Raw genomic sequence first — 21,002 nt, forward strand, 5'->3', positions numbered from 1 at the left:
AGCAGCTACAAGCTACAGCTACAACAACAACAACAACAACTACTACTACTACTTCAAAACAACTCCAACAATTTCATCAACAACAACATCAAAACTTCCACTTCAAAGTGCCTCCACAACGCATCTGTCGTGCCTTCAACCCTTTTCTCCAGCAAAATGACAGCCAAAATTCCAAAGCTATTGCAATGAAACTGAACCCTCACCGGTCTCCCAGTGGTGCACATGCAGTAACGTATGTAGCATGCATGCTTTAAAGGGAAGCTTTGCAAAATAACTACACCAAACATTTAGGCTAAACATTTATAAATCTTTTGAATAACAAGACTAGCGCAAACATTGATTTTAACCAAAGATACTTGCCTCTTGAACCTTTTGCCCATCCATGAATCCATAACATTTGGCAGCTTGTTTGCTGGAGTGTGTTCAGCTGAGCAGCAGCTCCAGTCATGAACAATGGTGATTCTTTAGATCAAAAAATGGCTGCCGGGCTTCTGCACGGCCTGATTGACACTACTTTAAGCCAATAGCTGTAAGGAGAAGCGTCACCATCCAATGAGCTCTTAATCAAAATAAAAATAACTATTGACCTTCGACTTTATTTCTGTCACATAAACAAAAGCTCTTAATGGAATTTCTGTTGTTCATTTGAAGTCACCATGATGGAAAACAGAGTCTGCTTTAGTTGGTCTCTTCAACTATGTGCTCTGGCATTAGTTGTTATTTTGGCTGCTATAATTAATTGCGGTATTTAAACTGTAAATTGTGATATTGGAACTACATTCACTTGTTTGTGCACTCATTGAATATCTTGTAAATTATAAGTGAAAAACTAATACCATATGTAAATGAAGTCACATGACTTACAGCAGCCTATGACTGTTTAACAGATCTAAATATACCATTAACAATGAGAATGTTTGATCTATGGCAACATTTAAAAACACACAGACATCAACAATTAGGCTTTGAATCTCATCAATGGTGACATGATAAATCTAAATCAAATAAAAATCAACCCTGAACAATACATAACAATCTACTGAAATATTACCTCCCAAAAACAACATAAAATAAAGGAAAAGAAAGAAATTGTAAGAATTTTAAGCTGCGTAATATATTCATGCTGCAATGCATGCTGGGATTTTTGTACTATGCTGGCACCCAGCATGCATTGCAGCATGAATGAATTAAGCAGCTTTTTTGTAGCAACCATGGTTGAGGTTCATATTCTGATTCTTGATGTCTGTGTGTCTTAATGTGTAGCTGGAGATCTTAAGATTTTGTGCATGAAATAATTACATTTTATTTTCCTATTAATTCCTTGATAATTGTCTGTTGAATCTCCATGGGAAGCTGTAACATAGCCCAAATCATATCAAATAAACTTACTTCCTATGGCTTAACTTAAAAAATATTTGAAATATATCTGTAAGGAGACACAAAAAAACAGGTCATAGGTCATGGAGTTCTCTCTCTCTGTCCCTCTGAACGGAATTACTGATGCAGAGGATGGGAAAAACACCGGGGGCCTGTTTCAGAAAGGAGGTTAGGTGAAAACTCAAGTAGTATTTTACTACTTAAAAAACTGAGTATTTTAACCCTGAAAAGAGAAACTCTGTGCTTTCTGTTTCAAAATGGCAGGTTTGTCAAACTAGAGAAAGCAGGGTAAGTCAAGCCTGTTTCTGAGAGGTAACTTTAACTCAGAGTCAGTTACCGTGGTAACTTACTCTGTGAACCTAACCTGGTCAGGAGCAGGTTTTATTCTCTAAACTCTGAGTTTCTGTCGGTCTCCTCCCCTGTTTTAAAGACGAAGCGGTATTTCTCGCCTTATCCTTATGTTTCCACCCACCTATTTTAATTGCTCATTTTGAATAAATGCATATAAACGATTGATGAAAACGTCATGATACACATACCTTTTAAAAATATGCCTAAAAACACACGCATAACTGATTAGGATAAACTTTTATTCGATAGAAAATATGCGCATAAACTACAATGGAAACACTATTAAAGTATATTATATAAAGTTTATTTGCATCATTTATGCAATATTCCAGTTTTGGAATTTCCAGTTTCCAGTATTTCCAGTTGGATGGAAACATAGCTAATGTCTACATTTTAGTCACACAGAACAAAGTCACGTACGAGAATGGATTGTCCTTTTAAATTAATAATTAGCGTAAATTCACTGACCTTCAACATGTACTGTTAGATTGATGGGATTATTATTCTTTCTAAAAATTATTTTTAGTACTGCTTACCTTTTAAATGTTATATCAACCTCTATCACTTGATCAATAAAAAGGCAGACACAGCTGTTTTCTCATGCTAACTGTCTCTGTTTCCCTGATGGTTACTTCTTTTTAAACATATACGCTCATGTTTGCTATAACTTTGCATGATCACATCAAGTTCAGCTGAAGAAAGAAACAGTGATCTCTTTTTTCAGATGTTGCCATGGTCACTCGTAATATCTGCGCTTCATTGATAATGCCTTTTTATAGTCACGGTGTGCGCGCTTAACTCTGAGTTGGTCTACTCAAAGCTGATTGACCCAACTCAGATCCGCTATTCTAAATCCAAAAACAGTTTTTAATCTCTCTGTAAATCAACTCAGAGTTCAAGTTTAAACTCGGAGTTGTTTGAACCTCCTTACTGAAACAGGCCCCTGTTCTATTTGTCATGATATTGTCTACAGTAATTTAGTTGTTTTGATTGTTCTGTTTTGATTGTTAATTCTAATGAAAAGAATTCCTTTTGTATGTAGACTGTGTGTAGTGAGGATATTGTAGCCGAATGTTGATGGAACCAGTCTTGAACCAGTTTGATAAAACAACTGAACGTACAAGAAACAACCTCGAGTTTCCACAACAGATTGTCTCTTGCATCTATTGTGTCTGTGGTTTAGCTTTTTACAGGTCGGAGATCAGCTCTTAATAACTTAGGGTCAGCCTAACCCCCAGGAACCATGTCGCCATCCATATCTGGAGTTAGATACAGGTCTTTCTTGACGCACACATTTACCTGGATCCCACCTTTTCTGGACTTGTGTAAGGAATATAATTGCTGCATTGTTGTACTTTAAGTAAGAGCGACCTCATTGCGAGTGTTGAAGCTGGCTTCTGCTGATGAAACCAACCTATCTTCAGTTAGCTTTATTTATTTATTTGAATCTCTTACTCCGGCTCTTGTTCATCTGACAGACTGGTCATTCTTTGGATTAAACTGAACATCATTCCTACAAATGTCACTGTTGATGGACGATCCCCTGTCTCCAACAAAGCAAGTGTTACAGGTCTGCAAAGAAACATCTTCCAAGTGTAACATATTTAATAACGGAATCTGCAAAATACAGAAAATAACAATTTGCAGCGTTTTACAATTGAACTGTCTGAATGTTTTCTTTCAGTTCTCGTTTCTTCAGTTTATCTCTAAAGCATTTTAAGCATTACCACATGTGCCAGAGGCAACAGTGGCAAGATACTAATTGACTGAAGTGAATAACAAAGCTTGGAAGAAACTAGGCTTAGCCGGGGCGACCAGGGGCCTGTTTCAGAAAGGAGGTTAAGTTAAAACTAGTATAAAATTAAAATACTAAATACTAAAGTATTTTAACCCTGAAATGAGAGAAACTCTGGGTTTTCCGTTTCAAAATAGCAGGTTTGTTAAACCCGAGAAAGCAGAATAAGTCAAACCTGTTTCAGAAAGGAGGTAACTTTAACTCAGAGTCAGTTACTGTGATAACTGTTCAGGAGCAGGTTTTATTCTCTAAACTTAGAGTTTCTGTTGGTCTCCTCCCTTTTTTAAAGATAAAGCGGTATTCCATCCACGTGTTTTATTGCTCATTTTGGAGTTGTGCATAAAAAAAAAAATGTCATGATGCACATAACTTGAAAATATGCATAAAAAACATGCGCATAACTGAGAAGGATAAACTTTTATTCGAGAGAAAAGATGTGCCTAAACTGCGATGGAAACACTTTTACTGAACAAATTACAGTATGTGCATAAAAAAAATTGTTATAAGAGATCAAATGATGATGAAAATGTGTGTGAATGGACAAACCAGCAGGCTGAGCACACATCCTAAATGTTATTTTGCTCATTCATTCTAAAACGCCTTAACTTATTTGCACATCTTTTTTTGCGATATTCCAGTGTTGCACATAAATTTAATTAATATTTTTGGATGGAAACATAGCTATTGCTTACATTTCATTCACACAAAGAACAAAGTCATGTACTAGAATGACTTGTCCTTTTTTAATAAATAATTAGCTTAAATTCACTTCAACAGGGACATGTACTGTTGCTAGATTAATGGGATTATTATTCTTTCTAAAAACTATTGTTTAGTTCTGCTTACATTCTAAATGTCATATCAATTTCTACCATTTGATCAATAAAAAAGGCAGACACACAAGTGCACTTTAAATCTATTAAAACTAATCAATGTATATAAAAGTGGGAACGTGTGTAAAAATGTTTATAAATGTCACACATTACATTACTTATTTTATTATACTTAAATATTTAAAAACTTTAAATATAAAATTACACATTACCTTGAGCTGTTTCCCCAGGCTGACTGTCTGTTTCACTGATGTAGTGGTGTTACTTTTTAAAATATATACTCTTATTTTCTATAACTTTGCACGAGCACATCAAGTTCAGCTGGAGAAAGAAATGCTAATCTCTTTTTTGAGATGTTGCCATTGTCACTTGTATTATCTGCGCTCCATTGATAAATGCCTTTTTATAGTTGCTGCATGCGCCCTTAAAGCTGATGTCACACTGGGCTTATCCTCCCATTGACTTCCATTTATATGCACGCAAATGCGTCAGATTGGAAACGCAAGGTCATGCGTCAAGTTTTGCAGGTTACTGTGGTGCAAAGTTCAAGCTTGGTGAACTGTGACCTGCGAAATCGCATCACTTGACTGCTTGAGACCAATCGAGGATCCAAATATGACCTCTCTGGATAGAAATTTAAAACATGGAGCAATCGCTCACTTTTTTAAATGTCTAATAATCTTGTTTAATCGCACGCCGTACGACAGGATTTCGCTCACACAAACTTTAGTGTGACCACAGCTTAAGTCTGAGTTGGTCTACTCAAAGTTGATTGACCCAACTCAGATCAGCTGTTCTGAAACCGAAAACACTGAGTTCAAGTTTAAACCGAGTTGGTTGACCCTCCTTACTGAAACAGGCCCCAGTTCTTCCCTGGCAAAACATCTTGAGCAGAGGTGCAAGATCAGTTTCTCCTCAACACAAAAGATCAAGAAATATACAGTAGGGGTGCTAGGTTTGGCTGGACTCCTGTTTCTTTAATGCATCTAGATTTTTTCTAAATCTTATTTTGTGAAATTTACAGAAGGAAAAATTAATGAAAGAACTAACGACTCTTTTCTACCGAGAGGTACGAGCGTAAGCAAATAGGGAGAGAAAGCGGGACCACTCATGCTTTACAACTGTTTTTGGCCACCCTCGTAAACAACAATAGAGGACATACAGTAGATTGTGTTCTGGGGCCTTGGAATGTGACTGTTTGTCACAAAAAGACAACAAGTTTTGTTTGAGCCGTGATTGTATTATTATGATGTCATGCCTTGGCTGTGTATTTAAAAATGTGGCTTGTTGAACGCAATAGTGACAATATCGCCACCTTGGATTTATAAGGTTCTATCTGCGTTCTGAATGATTTTAAGATATTGAGCTTCAAAGTTTTTGCATCCATAGCTAACCGTATGTAACAATTTTTTTAAAAATGAAAAGTCTTAAAATTTAAACAACTTTAAAAAAAAGTATCCCATAATGTATATGAGTTGTAATTTAATAAGATATGTCAATAACTCAATTTTGACAGAAATGTCAGACAGAACCTTATAATTCTAAGGTGACGAATTATTCACTGTAAACCGATAGTTCAGCTTCAAATCTAGCTCTGATTATGTAAGTTACAAGTATTAGGTTATGTAAGACACATGCAGTTGCCTCTAAATATCTTTCCCAGATAAATTACTTAATGCATTGATTGATCAGGGGCCCGTTTCAGAAGAGAGGTTAAGTGAAAACTCAGAGTAATTTAACCCTGAAATGAGAGAAACTGAAGGTTTTCCGTTTCAAAATGGCAGGTTTGTTAAACTCGAGAAAGCAGGGTAAGTCAAGCCTGTTTCTGAAAGAGAGGTAACTTAAACTTCGAGTCAGTTACCATGGTAACTTACTCTGTGAATCTAACCTGTTCAGGGGGGTATTCCAGAAAGCTGGGTTAACTTACCATCTGCTAAACCCTGAACTCTCGGTTGATTTACGCAAAACCTGCTTACTGCGAGTATGTTGGTTCCAAAACAGGTGATAAGAGTTAGTTAAATCAACCTCCTGAAGATAACCGCGGGTTAATGCGCGTGCATGGCACATACCTGAAGGCATTTTCAGTAGATCGCCGAATTCACAAGTCACCATAGAAAGTCACGGTGAGAAAAAAGGGCAACGCACTCAAAGAGGCGAAACTGGAGGTTTTAATTACAGAGATTACACATCTGCTTCAACGAAGGAAAGAAATATAGAATAAGAAATAGATAAGAAAATTAAAAATGAATAATAAGAAAGTTTGTTAGTTCATTAAATTACACATGCCACCCTCCATTTTATTGTAATGATAAATTAAACTACTCTTTAACATCCTTTTTGAGTATGTTTTGTAATCATTCATGCGTTTATTTTTCTTGCCATTAATTTCTTAAGGCCACAATAGGCTATGTGTATTGACTAATAAGGCTTATAGAAATTGTAATCTTTCTGGAGCTAGAACTCTGTCCATTGTCATTAAACACAGAAACATTCTCCTAAAAGGTAGTATTTAATTACTGGAGCTCTGTATTTAACACTCTAGAATATTCTTTCTGTCATGCAGTTAATAGAAAGAGGCCTGTCGAACTGCTCTGTCCTATAAAAAAGGCTTATCAGTAATTGAGTTTTTGACTTAAACCACTCAATCTGTCACTGTTGTAATTGATTGTTGTCAGGTAGCTTTAGGTTCTTTTTATGCTTTTTATTTTGCATGCAGACGAAGTTCCTTCTGCCTCAACTAACAGCAGTGTAAGAATTTTCTGCACTTGTCCATATTTGAATATTACTCTTGGATATCAAAATCTTTTATCTATATATTTAAATTCTAAAGTAGCTGTATAAGGTCCATCTTCAAAGATAAATAAAGTCACATGAGCATCACCTTAAGGTGAGAAATGTATATGAAAAATGTTACACGTTGAAAGGTGCGTGTATAAAGCAGTGTACAAAATCATTCATTTTATTTCAGTAAATGAAGAACAGACCAAACTATTTGATTAAACAGTTTTTTGACAAATTATATTTCTTAGCACTCTTCCATCTCTTTTGTCTGCTTGGGTCACTGAGATTTCCTCTGGGTCAGGCTGCAGGTAGGGTGTCATCGTATAAGGCAGAAAAGGGTATCTTTTGTCCTCCAGCAAGTAACAATGTAGTGCCCAGTAATGATTCTATTTTATAATACAAATATAATAAAAATAAACATTGTGTAAAGCAACATCTTATTTAAAAAGTAAAATTACAGTAAAGTTTAAACATTGCTGAATAACAGGAGTGTCAAATACCACATAAAACTGGATAAAACAACAACAACAATATAATAATGTAACAATATAGTAAGATGCAATGTTTAAACTCTATAGTGATTTTATTTTAGGTAAGGTTGCATAGATTTTTTTTTTATTTGAAGTACAGTTTCATGTTTGTATCTTTAAATGAATAGGAATGAATGTCATTTTTCCTGTTTAGAATTTAACTGAGCCTTTATTTGTTGTTTATAAGGGATTTATAAAGCATGAATAATCCTCACTTTACATTAGGTCACAAAACTAGGTGAAGTTGAGTTAATAAAGCATTTATTAACATACATTGTAACCATTATTATATGCCTGATTAATAAGATATATAAATGTTGATTTCAATAGTTTATTAATCATTTACTAACTCATTCTGAATGATCCTAAAAACCCTCAGCTACTCTTAAATACAAATGGTTTGTAAATAATGTGATACTTAATTTAGTAATGAAAAATAAATAATTAACCAAGTATGAAAGTACAATTATTAAACACAATATATTGGTGCTTATAAGTCAAGAATAGAGCATTTGTAGCTGCAGTTATAAACTGCTTACTAACATTTATTAATGTAGAGTTAATGCTTAACAGATAATGAATGCACTATTTGCTAATGTTTAATAAATGATTTATAGTGTGTAGTTATTATAAAGTGTTACCCTATACTTCATATAGGGTAATATATAGTTTTAGTAAAACCATGGTAAAACAATGGTTTTACTATCGTTTTACCATTGTTTTACTATCGTTTTACCACACGTTTTAATACAGTTTAGTTTTTTACAATGGCTATGACACTTTTTTCAATACATTTAAAAAGTTTCCTAAACTCTTAACACGGTTTGCACAACATCCGTCTTTGTGGGCTATACAATTAACACATTTCTTGTTGCTTTGACACAAAATGCACCCAGTAAACACCAATTTAAAATGCTTCAAATTCTTTTACACACAAATTCCACCAAAACCAAATCAATGTAATTTTACAGTTCATTTTACCAATGCTTTCACACAGTATGTCAGAACAGATAACACCATGTTCTAAACAGAATCTATATAGGCTAAAGCCAAAGTGAACAGATGTTCATACTGTCAATTGAAACACAAATATATTCCCTGTATATGTATATGTATATATACTAATGACCTGGCGTTCATTAGTACATACATTAGTTATACAGTACAGTAAAGCATTTACACTGTGTCTAGTTACTTTTACAGTAAAGAGTCATCAAGTTGGAGGTCAATCAAGTCCCACATGAAATTATCTATGTTGACGAGGCTGGCTTTAACTTAGCGAAAAGGTGTCGCCATTGGAGAAACATAATAGGCCAAAAGGCCATCATTACCATGCCGGGCCAGAGAAGAAGTCGGGCAAATGCAGAAGACCCGGCAGAATAGAAAATTATTTTGTTTTTTATTATAATTGCAATGCTTTTTCTGTTTGTATATCTTGCAGTGATGTCCTTTTGCGAATAAATTCTGGACTGCAGCAATTCTGTCTGTATTTTTTTACATAAACTGTACATTTTATAAAGCAATTTCTTTCTTTATTTTTGTATTGAATCTTTGCAGTAAAAGAAAGAAAATGCCTGCATTTACTAAACCCAACAAAATGAAAATGTAGAGAGTCTTCAAATATAAAGGCAGAGCTGACACATAAACTAATGCAGTTTCTGTAATGTCAGCTGATGGTAGTGTTTTTATTGTCAGTATGTTCTGATTGACTAAATGTTTCTGTTGGAAGAGAACATGTGTTTGTGTTTTGAACAATAATTTCATTTTGAAACATGTTTACAGTGTTTTGTTAAACATGGTGTAGTGTGTTAGTTTATTATTGTATTTTGAAAAGTAGTTTAGAGGTTTAGTTTACAATGTGTGATTTTAAGCATGAAATTAACTGTTTTGCCAATTGTGTGTTTTAGGTGTGTTGCTGCGCTAAGAGTTTAGCAAATTTGTTAAATGTATTGAAAAAACTGTCATAGCCATTGTAAAAAACTGTAACTATAGTAAAAGCACACTAAAACCATAGTTAAACTACAGTTCACTATAGAAAAACAGTAAATTAATAGTAAAACGATAGTAAAATCATTGTTTTACCATTATTTTACCATCGTTTAACTATTAATTTACTGTTTTTCTATAGTGAATCATTCTTTTACCATCATTTAACCATCGTTTTACCATTGATTTACCATCGCTTAACCATTGTTTTACCATGGTTTTATTAATACTTTACTGTTTTACTATAGTGAACTGTAGTTTAACTATGGCTTTAGTATGCTTTTACTATAGTTAAACTATATTAAAACCCTTGTAGAACGATGGTAAAACAACGGTAAAACGATGGTAAAATGATAATAAAACAATGGTAAAACGATATTAAAACCATTGTTTTACCCTCGTTTTACCATTGTTTTGCCATCATTTTACTGTTAATTTACTGTTATACTATAGTAAATTGTAGTTTAACTATGGTTTTACTATGCTTTTACTATAGTTAAACTGTATTAAAACCATGGTAAAACAATTGTAAAACGATGGTAACACAATGGTAAAACAAAGGTAAAACGATAGTAAAACCATTGTTTTACTATTACTTTACTGTTTTACTATAGTGAATTATAGTTTAACTATGGTTTAAGTATGCTTTTACTATAATTAAACTATATTAAAACTATGGTAAAACGATGGTAAAACAATAGTAAAACCATCGTTTTACCATCGTTTCACCATTGTTTTTAGTATAATTTAACCATCGTTTTACCATTGTTTTACCATGGTTTTACTATTACTTCACTGTTTTACTTTTACTATAGTGAATTGTATTTTAAATGAGGTTTTAGTATTACTTTACTGTTTTACTATAGTGAATTGTAGTTTAACTATGGTTTTGTATGCTTTTACTATAGTTAAACTGTATTAAAACCATGGTAAAATGATGGTAAAACGATAGTAAAACCTATTGTTTTACTACAGTTTAACCATAGTGAAAGCATACTAAATGTAAACTGTAAATTGATAGTAAATTCATAGTAAAACTATATTAATATGATGGTAAAAGGATAGTAAAACAATAGTAAAACAATGGTAAAACGATGGTAAAACGATAGTTAAACAATGGTAAAACGATAGTAAAACCATTGTTTTACTATGACTTAAATATCAATTTATTGTTTTACTATAGTGAACTGTAGTTTAACTATGGTTTTAATATGCTTTTATTACAGTTAAACTGTATTAAAATCATGGTAAAATGATGGTAACACGATAGTAAAACCATTGTTTTACTATTACTTTACGGTTTTACCATAGTGAAGTTTAACTGTAGTTTAACTATGGTTTTAGTATGCTTTTACTATAGCTAAACTGTATTAAAACCATGGTAAAATGATGGTAAAACAATAGTAAAACGATGGTAAAATTATCGTTTTACGATGGTTATAAAACGAAAAACAATCGTTTTACCATAGTTTTAATAATGTTTTACTATCGTTTTAACTTAGTTTTACCATGGTTTTACTATAGGTTACTTTAGCCTACTATAGTAAAATCATGGTAAAATGATGTTAAACAATAGTAAAATGAAAATCATATTAAAACGATAGTAAAACGATGGTAAAACGATCGTTTGACACATATGAGGAAGCTCTACTCAAACATCCACAAGCGTGATTTCTGACTTGCAGACAGATGAGGACGATGATCGCCCGTCATACACCTAAAGAAAGAACAGGTTTGTTTGCAATTATTTGAAACATACTGTCCACTTTATTTCATTGATTATTACAACCTGCAAGTTTTTCCCTGTACTATACTAAAATGTTTTGTTTTGTCAATGTCTTTGATCATGGTACTACATAAGGCACAACTATAGTGTCCGTGAAGAAAAATTATTTGGAACAAAGAGGCTGGAAAAGAAGCAGATATGAAGATTTCACCAATGACTATGGCAGATTTCTTAAGACCACCATCATGATGCACAGATACTGTACATTCCAGTATGCCTATGAACATTTATTTGGTATTCGGTAGAAATTCAAAGTGTATTGCTGCATCCCAACTCAGAACTCATTGTCATGTTCAAGAAACCTGAGAAAGTCTGAGATGATTTACGCTTTATGAAATGGTGAGTTATCCTGCTGACAGTAGCCATCAAAAGATGGGTACACTGTGGTCATTAAGACATGGACAAGGTCAGCAACAATACTCAGGTAGGTTGTGGCATAGACACAATGTCAAATTGGTACAAATGGGCCCAAAGTGTGCCAAGTAAATATTCCCTACACCATTACACCACCACCAGCAGCCTGAAGCGTTGATACAAGGCAGGATGGTTCCATGGTTTCATGTTGTTAATGCCAAATTCCGACCATACCATACGAATGTCACAACAGAAATCAACACTCATCAGACCAGGGAACATTTTTCCAATCTTGTATTGTCCTATTTTGGTGAGCCTGTGCAAATTTTAGCTGTTCTTAGCTGACAGGACAGGCATCTGGTGTGGTTTTCTGATGCTGTAGCCTATCTGCCTCAAGGTTTGTGTTTAGAGATGCTCTTCTGCATACCTAAATAGTAACGAGTGGTTGATACACACGGACACACACAGTTTTTATTAATACCATATTTATGCATTATGCTGTGAAAATATGTTTTATTAAACTATAAACATATTTACTTATTCAGTTAATATAAGTAAACTAATCTAATTATTATTTTTACAAATTTGTATTGCTTTATTACTGTTAGCTTATTTTAATTGAATTTATTTTGAATTTATTCAACTATATTGATTTATTAACATTTTAACCCCTTGGTTTGAAAGCTTCGATCTACATTTAATTGCACTGAATTAGAAGACGATTTTACCCAAAATGAGAACAATAGTAGCAGTCTAACAAAACAAATGAACTGTTTGTAAGTAATATGATGAATCCTGATTCATTTAACACAGTAAAAGTAATAATACAGTTCTTTCAATGAAATAAACAGAGAATTTAGCTTGTTAGCTAAGGTGTTAATGCAAAAGATTAGTCTGTAGAAGTGTTATTAAAAAATGGCTCAGTACCAGCAGGGAACAGTCACGTAAAGGTCCTTGAAACTGATTTTGTGCCTCCATCAGAGTCATAAATTTGTAGCGAGCTCATTTATTATCATTCTTTCTGTACACACACACACACACACACACACACACACAGATTACATGGAAAATGGATGCAATAGTTAATTAGACAATAGAAGGTTAATAGGTAAACTTAAACCTATCCAAATAAATGTGAAAATACTAAAAGTATTACAAGAAAGAACAATCCTCAGGTGTATCTTGTTAAAAACAAGCCGAGCCCTGCCTATATGATGTCTTTTGTTGGGATTCAGTTTATTTTGTTTGCATGTTTCATAAATAAATAATGATAAGAAAAGAACAAAGACACATCTTTGGTAATGTACCTTGCTGAACAGAGAACCCGGTTTATTATTACCATTCAGCTCCATCCACAGATAATAATACAAAGCAGATTCACAAGTTGCAATTTTCTTTTACTTTTTTTTCTACAGCAGCTGTTTATCACACCTCCAAAATATCCTCCCATATGCCTCCAAAACAACCACTAAATAGCCACAATTTTCTAATATATCTCTTATGTTGCCTCACGTTGCTTTGATTTGGTGTGAAGACTGGCCCCAAAGAGTGCTGTTCTTACAATACAAAAGCAGAACATACTCACCTTTAGATATTTTTTTTTCATGACAGGAAAAAAGGGGTTTAAACCACATCATTGAGACAAAAAGGGCAGACACCGCAGACAATAAGCCCCTCGATAACGTTCTGACTACAGAAATGATATCATACTTGCCGGGGAGGGGAATGGGTGAAACACGACAGCGTGTTTATCACTGTATAAAAATGTACAGTGGCTTTTATTGACATACATTCCATATGTTTACATCTGCGAGGAGGCACACCCAGTATTGCACTTCATTAAAAGTTCTGGCTCAAAACATAACCCAGAATTATCAAACCAAACTGAAGTGTAGAGTAGCAACATTGGAATACACATATGAAGGGGTTACTGACATTATATACAAGATTAGATAAATCGTACACTATTTTCCTCCAGCATGACATTCTAAAGTCCTCTTATAGCATGTTTTTTTGTTTTGAATCTTTAGCCGTCAAACCATGTTGCACTCCAAAGTGAAGGTATACTGTACAAGATTACCAAAACAAATTCAGTTTACATACAACAATAGAATCTTTAATTTGTATTCGAGAAGCTGAAATCACGGCCCATCCACGGTGCTCTTGAATTCAGTTCCAAAAGTCCTCCATACATTGTTACACTTCAGTGGTCGGGAGGTGTGCAACGTTTATACAAGCCGCTAGGGTTACAACGGCTGCATGCAAACACGTCACGTTTTTTTTTTTTTTAAATAAATGTTTTTGTTCTTTTTTTAATTCTTCAGCATCTAAAGAGAGGGAGGATGCACCCTGGAGCAAGGTGATTGGTCACAGCCCCCTTGGGATGGAGCGTCCAGTATATCTGCTCTCAGACTGAGCTGAAGAGGAAATCGGCCGCCACAGAGGGGTGAATATATATATATATATATACTTAGAGAGATCAACACAGGACCCCAGTGTTGTTGTTTGTTTAGAAGGTATGTGCATTTCTACACACACCACACCCCAGCGCAAACTCTTCTCCAGTGGGAGGATGTACCACGTGCAGGGGACACTCGCTTCCCTCTAACTGTTTTCCTTTTGGTCCTGTGTGGAAAGAATGGAAAAACAGGTCAACATTCTGTTTTGCCAATTTGTTAGTTAAAAGGAATAATTGAAAACAGAACTGAACAAAGGAATAATTCAACAGGAGAACATGAGTTTCACACAAAACAAAACACAAATTGGTGTTAAAGCATTTTACCAGCAGGACAATGAGGCAGCTCTTCTTTTGGGACACTGGTCATCCTCTGGAAGTCATCATGACAGGCGTTGCAAAAATGCGTTGTCCCGAAGCAGAAGAACACAGCCACGGAGCAACAGTAACGGCATTTATACTCCAGGAAATCAGTCCCGTGTTTGGAGCACATCTGCAACAAAAAGAAAGATGTGTAAACACACTCAGTCCACGCGTGCACATACCTTGCAAGCATTTGCATTCTCCGTTTCGCTGTTGGCTAGTCAATACAAACAGAGTCAATCACTTTCTAAAAAACTATCAAACTCAACCATAATGGTTGAAATGTACAATTTTGGGGTAGGATATGTGCATAAGCATCATGAAAAATATACAGGCAGGGATTCTGCAGGTTTCATCAAGTGAAATTCAAGTCTTTTAAAGACCCTTTTAAGACTAGTATGAAAGACATTTTAGACTTACACAAGGCTAAACACTAATGATTATTTTTAACCCGCTTAGATCAATGGATTTTATTTTGGTTGCCACCAAATGTAATTATTTCTTAGCAATATACTTCAATGTGTCAAAACCAAGCTGCAACCTCCCACTCTACCTCGGGAAGCCAATACGGAAGTACCTAAATCTGCAATTTATCGACTCGCCTTTAGGGGCTGACTCCAGGAAGTCCAGATGTTTTCTGATTGCAATGGTAAATTAGCCAATTTAACAGCTGATAAAAAGATACCTGGTACAAAAGATGGTTTTGGTGCATAGAGCTAATATTACTGTTCATGACAACTGTAAGGGGGATGAATTTTCTTTTTTATAACTCATCCGTTTTGTTTTTATTAAGTTACATCAAGTCTGTATAATTAAGGGTGTGGCCACTTGAGTGACAGCTAGGTCTTGCTGCTCTGTCTTGTCACCTCAGCTGATTCCGGCTGATTGGCCACTGAACTCGACAAATTCATCATATTTTTGTTTTGTTTTATTTACTTTTCACAGTCAGTTGCCTTTGGAATTATTTCCTACAATTTATTGTGCTCACAAACCATCCAAGTGGCCTTTATTTCCCAGGTGTGAAGTTATAGACTTATATACCATCTCTATAAATGTATTTGCTTTATTTAGGGTAAATTATCATTTACATTTTTCTTTAGAATTGTATTGAACTCAGAATCTGACAGATTGATTAGCTGTAGGTTCTAGAACAGTCATCTGAAGCGTTGTCATACAGTGTTATGTCTGGATTTCATAAATAGTCTTGCATTTACTAACACAGACTATATTTGAAGTATTTGGAAGTAATTCACATTTTCCTCCTGTAGAAAAACTTCATAAGAACAATGTTTAATGACTCAAAGTATTATAACAGTGTTTTTAAAAGTCTAAACACTATTGATATGGTACACAATCAAGGTAATGAAGTATTAAGCGTTTCTCCTAAAATAAAGCTCATCTAAGCAAAATGCTAGCAGGCGTTTGTAGCTCCAATGACGCTCCGCCTCTTTGCCCTCTTTTGGTCACCCCCGGTGGATGCAAACAAAAAGGCGATGGTTGGCCACGCCTACTTGTTGCTTCGTTTGTGCTCTTCAGAAACCTATGGGTGACGTCACGGATACTACATCCCTATCTTTCAGTCTTTGGTGAAAACAAGAAAACTCTAGTTGTATACACTTTTTTTCAACATAATATTTCTTAATGAAAAAATGACCAGTTTAACATTGTTAACAGTATCTTTATTTTGAAGACAATTACATAAATTATCAAAAATATATATTTTTTGGCTTCTGGTTCAAATTGGTTGAGTATAACTTCTATTCAACCTAAAGGGTTTCTGTAATAAATCCTTAAGTTTCTTGCCTATTTATAAATATTATGTCTACTCCCCCTTACTTCTGTAAAGAGTTTTTTGGATGAATGGAAGATAACGTAAAGGGATGTACTGCTCTGTTATTATTATGAGGAACTGCGTAATTGTTTTTAGTTTCTTTCTCTGGGAATTAGGGAACTTATTTGGAGGAATTACTGTAAAATATTTCAAACAGCTATTGTAAATTGTATCTCTTTGCGATAAAAAAAACTTAAATATATAAAAAAGGTTTAATTAAGATGGATTGTTGGTGATTGGATGGATTTCTGCCTGATTGTGTCGCTTTACTTGGGCAGAGGAATATTAAAATCTGTTAAAAAATGATTTAAGACACATAACACAATATTTCAGTCGATTTAAGACTTTTAAGGGCCTAAAATTTAGTTTTTGAAAAATTTAAGCCATTTAAAACTTTTTAAGACCCAGAGGATACCCTGTACAGGGTTCACAATCTAAGCCGAATGACACTTTCACAACATTAAAAGCTGCATTTCCACGACCTATAATGACTTGCAACTGTTCTGTTAAAAAATGTCCCTCCAGAATTTGTAATTCTGTGATTGATGAATTCAGAGATGGGAAGTAACAAAGTACAAATACTTTGTTACTGTACTTGAGTAGATTTTTCTGGTATCAGTACTTTACTCCACTATTTAACTTTTTACTTTTACCCCTTACATTTTTACACAAATATCTGTACTTTTTACTCCTTACATTAAATTGGGCTTATTACTTTTATTTTAATGTGTTTTGTGGCAAGATCTATATTATTTCTTGTCATTGCACATTTTGAACGCCTTTTTAAATCAATCTATTCTTTGTTATCGCGCGTCTGCATATTGCAGTGCGTGGCTTTTTCAACCTCTGATCGCAAACCATAGGCTTGTTTGTTTAAGCGTACCATGGGAACGGCTAACATGGATGAGACAGAGGGAGTATGCGATGTAAACATGACCGATGTCAGGTTTATTGTCATGTTTATACCGGGCAATTAGTTGCTTTTTGGTCGATGGGATTTTAGGTAAAACAAGAGATGTATTCTTGACCAGATCTGCTATTTAAATGGGGTTAAAATCTTTTGTCCACTTTTGACCATTTTGTACTGTACTTCTCTGATCTTTTATCTAATACAGAGGGGAAAAAAACTAAAAATCATGTTCTTTTTTGTCAATTTTTGTACAGTTAGTACTAAAGCAATTAAATAAATATCAACATGTTATGCAATGAGGTTTATTTCCTTTCACATTTCACATTTTCTAGTACATAATAGGGCTGGGTGGTATATCGAGTTCTGTGGATATACCGATATGATTCCCCAACACGATGCGGGATCATCCAATATCGTTCATGTAGATATGGTTTGAGGCCACACATGCGCATCCTGTACGAAATACCACTCCAAGGTAGCACGCAAGCTCCATTTGCACAAATGAATAATTTACTCACTGAGTCATACAAAAGACTTGTTTTAAATAAACGAATCGTTCAAGAATGACCCATCATTGACGTGATTAGGAACATGCAGCGCCAGTGTTGTATCAAAATCTGACTCCCCCTTGTGTGCACGCCCGTCACACAGTGCCTGCAGCTGTCACAATGGTTTATTAGAAACCTTTTATCAATCATTTCTTCCGCAATTGGCAGCAAGAATGAACATAGAAGACTAGTCAAATTGACAAGCAGCACCTGAATGTGTTCACAACAATTAAAAACGCCAAAATGAAACAAATTTATACCACATTTCCAAAGTGAAACCACCTCATATTCACTGATTGTAGGTTTAGAAATTATTACACAATGGTCTCCCATTTTTTTGGTTTACATTTACAGTTAAAGTCAGAATTATTAGCCCCCTTTTGATCTTTTTTTCTTTTTTTAATATTTCCCAAATGATGTTTAACAGAGCAAGGAAATTTTCACAGTATGTCTGATAATATTCTTTCTTCTGGAGAAAGTCTTATTTGTTTTATTTCGGCAAGAATTAAAGCAGTTTTTCATTTTTTTTTAAAACTATATTGGGACAAAATTATTAGCCCCTTTAAGCTATTTTTTTTTATCTTGATAGTCTTATATCTTAATAACTTGCCTAATTACCTTAACCTGCCTAGTTCACCTTATTAACCTAGTTAAGCCTTTAAATGTCACTTTAAGCTGTAAAGAAGTGTCTTGAAATATATCAAGTAAAATATTATTTACTGTCATCATGACAAAGATGAAATAAATCAGTTATTAGAAATAGGTTTCTAAAACTATTATGCTTACAAATGTGCTGAAACAATCTTCCCTCCATTAAACAGGGGCGCTAATAATTCTGACTTTAACTGTATATGCTTCACCAGCATTTCATCACAGTACTCTGAAACTATTTCATTACTTCTCATATCTATAGTCTATTTGTTTTCATCTCCTTATTTATTATGTAGTAAAAAAAGTTTAGCCAAAACAAAAGAATAAGTGTAGGATTGTTTACATGGAGTGAAAGACTTATCTTTAGATATCTTCGATATGTGCACTGTTTAATAATTGTGCACAATACAGGTAAATGTGTAACTAAAAACATATACAGCTGATTTAATTGTTGTTTGTAAATCACACATCTGTGGTATACAGGATTACTTATAACAACACTGTAATAATAATAAAATACTGTGTTTCATATTTACATTTATTGTGGTTCTTTTCTATCCTACAATACTTTTTGTTGTGTTACTATTTAAGTGTGTTCCTTTTTTGCTCTGACAATGTAGCTATGTTTTCTGTGGTTCTGTTTACTTTGTTATTTGCACAACAGTACAGTAGTGCAGTGTATACTGTTAAGCAGGAAAAAACCTGTACTGTATTTATTCATGAAAGATTTTATTTAGAATTTGAAATGTTATGGTTTTATGCAGGAGAAAAACCTGTACTGTATTTTATTCAAAGATTTTGTGCAGCTGTTTATTTGCATACTGGGGATGCGGTGACATGCAGTCAAATATTTCACTGAACAGATCAGCCACTTTTGACGCTCAAAAACAACCATAAAGTCCTCGTGTTGCAGGAATTAGGAGGTTTGCTGAAGGTGCAGCTGTGTTAATGAATAATAAATCCGTATCAAACAGTCCCTTAAAAGTCACGTCTCGCTTCCAGCTTCAGACTCAGGCATGTTTTGCACTCACACACAAACGTACCGTGCCGAAGACCAATTGAACTGCGCTCTGGCACACCTCTCCCAACCGAGCCAGGGCCGGCTAAGTGAACCGTGCCTGAGCCTTATTCAGAGCACTCACACTTCTCAAACGATCTGGGAAACAGGCCTGGGCACGGTTCAGATAGCATAGTGTGAGTAGGCCCTTATGTTTTGTGTCCAGGTGATCATAATGATACACAGGGCAACTTTTTGAGCAGTGCTGGACAATATTTCGTATAGTTTCGTTTCACTTAATTTAATTTAATTAGTTCATTCTTTCATTGAGCAATTTTGTACTCTTGAACACATGGAATGAAACTAGTCCTTGTTTCGTTCATCTGTTCATTTATTAATTTAAATTATTCATCAGTTTTGTACTGTTGAACACATAGGATAGAATCAGTGCCTTTTCCGTTTCATTTAATTTAATTTAATTTTGTTATTTTATTCATCAATTTTGTACTGTTGAACACAGAGGATGGAACCAGTGCTAGGTTCGTTTGTCTTAATTTAATTAGTTTGTTTAAGCAAATTTTGTACTCTTGAACACATGGAACGGAACCAGTGCTAGTTTTGTTCAATAATCCATTTAGTTCATTCATCAATTTTGTACTCTTGAACACAAGGGATGGAACCAGTGCTTGTTTCGTTTCACCTAATTTAATTTCACTCATTCATTCATTTATCAATTTAATACTGTTCAACACATGGGATGAAACCAGTGCTTGGTTCATTTTTAGTTTGTTCGTTCATTTATTAATATTGTACTCTTGAACACATGGGATGGAACCAGTCCTTTTTTTATTTCATTTCACTTGTTCATTCATTCATTTTTCGTTTTGTTCGCATGTTGGTTCATTCATTTTGTTTGTTCACTCATTCATTTAATTTCATTCATTCATTTATTTCATACTCTTGAACACATGGAATGGAACCAGTGCTTGTTTTATTTCATTTCACTTGTTCATTCATTCATTTTGTACTCTTGAACACATGGGATGGAACCAGTGCTTGTTTTGTTTCTTCTTTTGTTCATTTAATTTATTAATAAATACATAAATCTATTTATTTAAAGCTAGTTTCTATATTTTATGCCTCATTTCTGCATCACTCTAATATGATTAATCTAGAACCATAAGCAAAAGAATCAGTTTTTTATTTTCAAGTCCCACTGACCTGTGCCCTAGACACATCAGAACAGGCTCCACAGATGAGTTCACGGGGATCATAATCATCGCCTTGTCCTGCCTCGGCATCACAGCGAGCTTCTCCCCCGAAATAGGCCTGTATGAGTCAGAAGTCTGTTAGCACAACAGCTGGAGAAACGGCTTCATTATGGCAATATGTCATCTAAACAGATTACTAGACCCTTGTTCTTCTAAATCTCATTTCATGCCAACATGCTGAGC

The 21,002-nt window shown here is 34.3% G+C and overlaps 1 protein-coding gene across 50 annotated transcripts in view; it reads right to left on the minus strand.

Moving 5' to 3' along the window:
• Positions 1–13,087: 13,087 nt before the first annotated feature.
• The window catches only part of mycbp2 (MYC binding protein 2), a 232,201-nt gene continuing 224,286 nt past the window's right edge, over positions 13,088–21,002 (minus strand). For 49 of the 50 annotated variants that reach the window (XM_087266144.1, XM_087266142.1, XM_087266138.1 and 46 more), the window contains 3 exons: positions 20,770–20,877; positions 14,576–14,741; positions 13,088–14,418 (listed from right to left, as the gene is read on the minus strand). In XM_087266144.1, the coding sequence (XP_087122270.1) occupies positions 14,303–14,418; positions 14,576–14,741; positions 20,770–20,877 (390 nt within the window). In that variant the 3' untranslated portion in view covers positions 13,088–14,302. 50 annotated transcript variants of the gene reach the window in all.

The sequence above is a fragment of the Danio rerio genome, chromosome 9 (assembly GCF_052040795.2).
Source record: "Danio rerio strain M-AB ecotype USA chromosome 9, GRCz13ab, whole genome shotgun sequence".
In the NCBI taxonomy this organism is placed as follows: domain Eukaryota; kingdom Metazoa; phylum Chordata; class Actinopteri; order Cypriniformes; family Danionidae; genus Danio; species Danio rerio.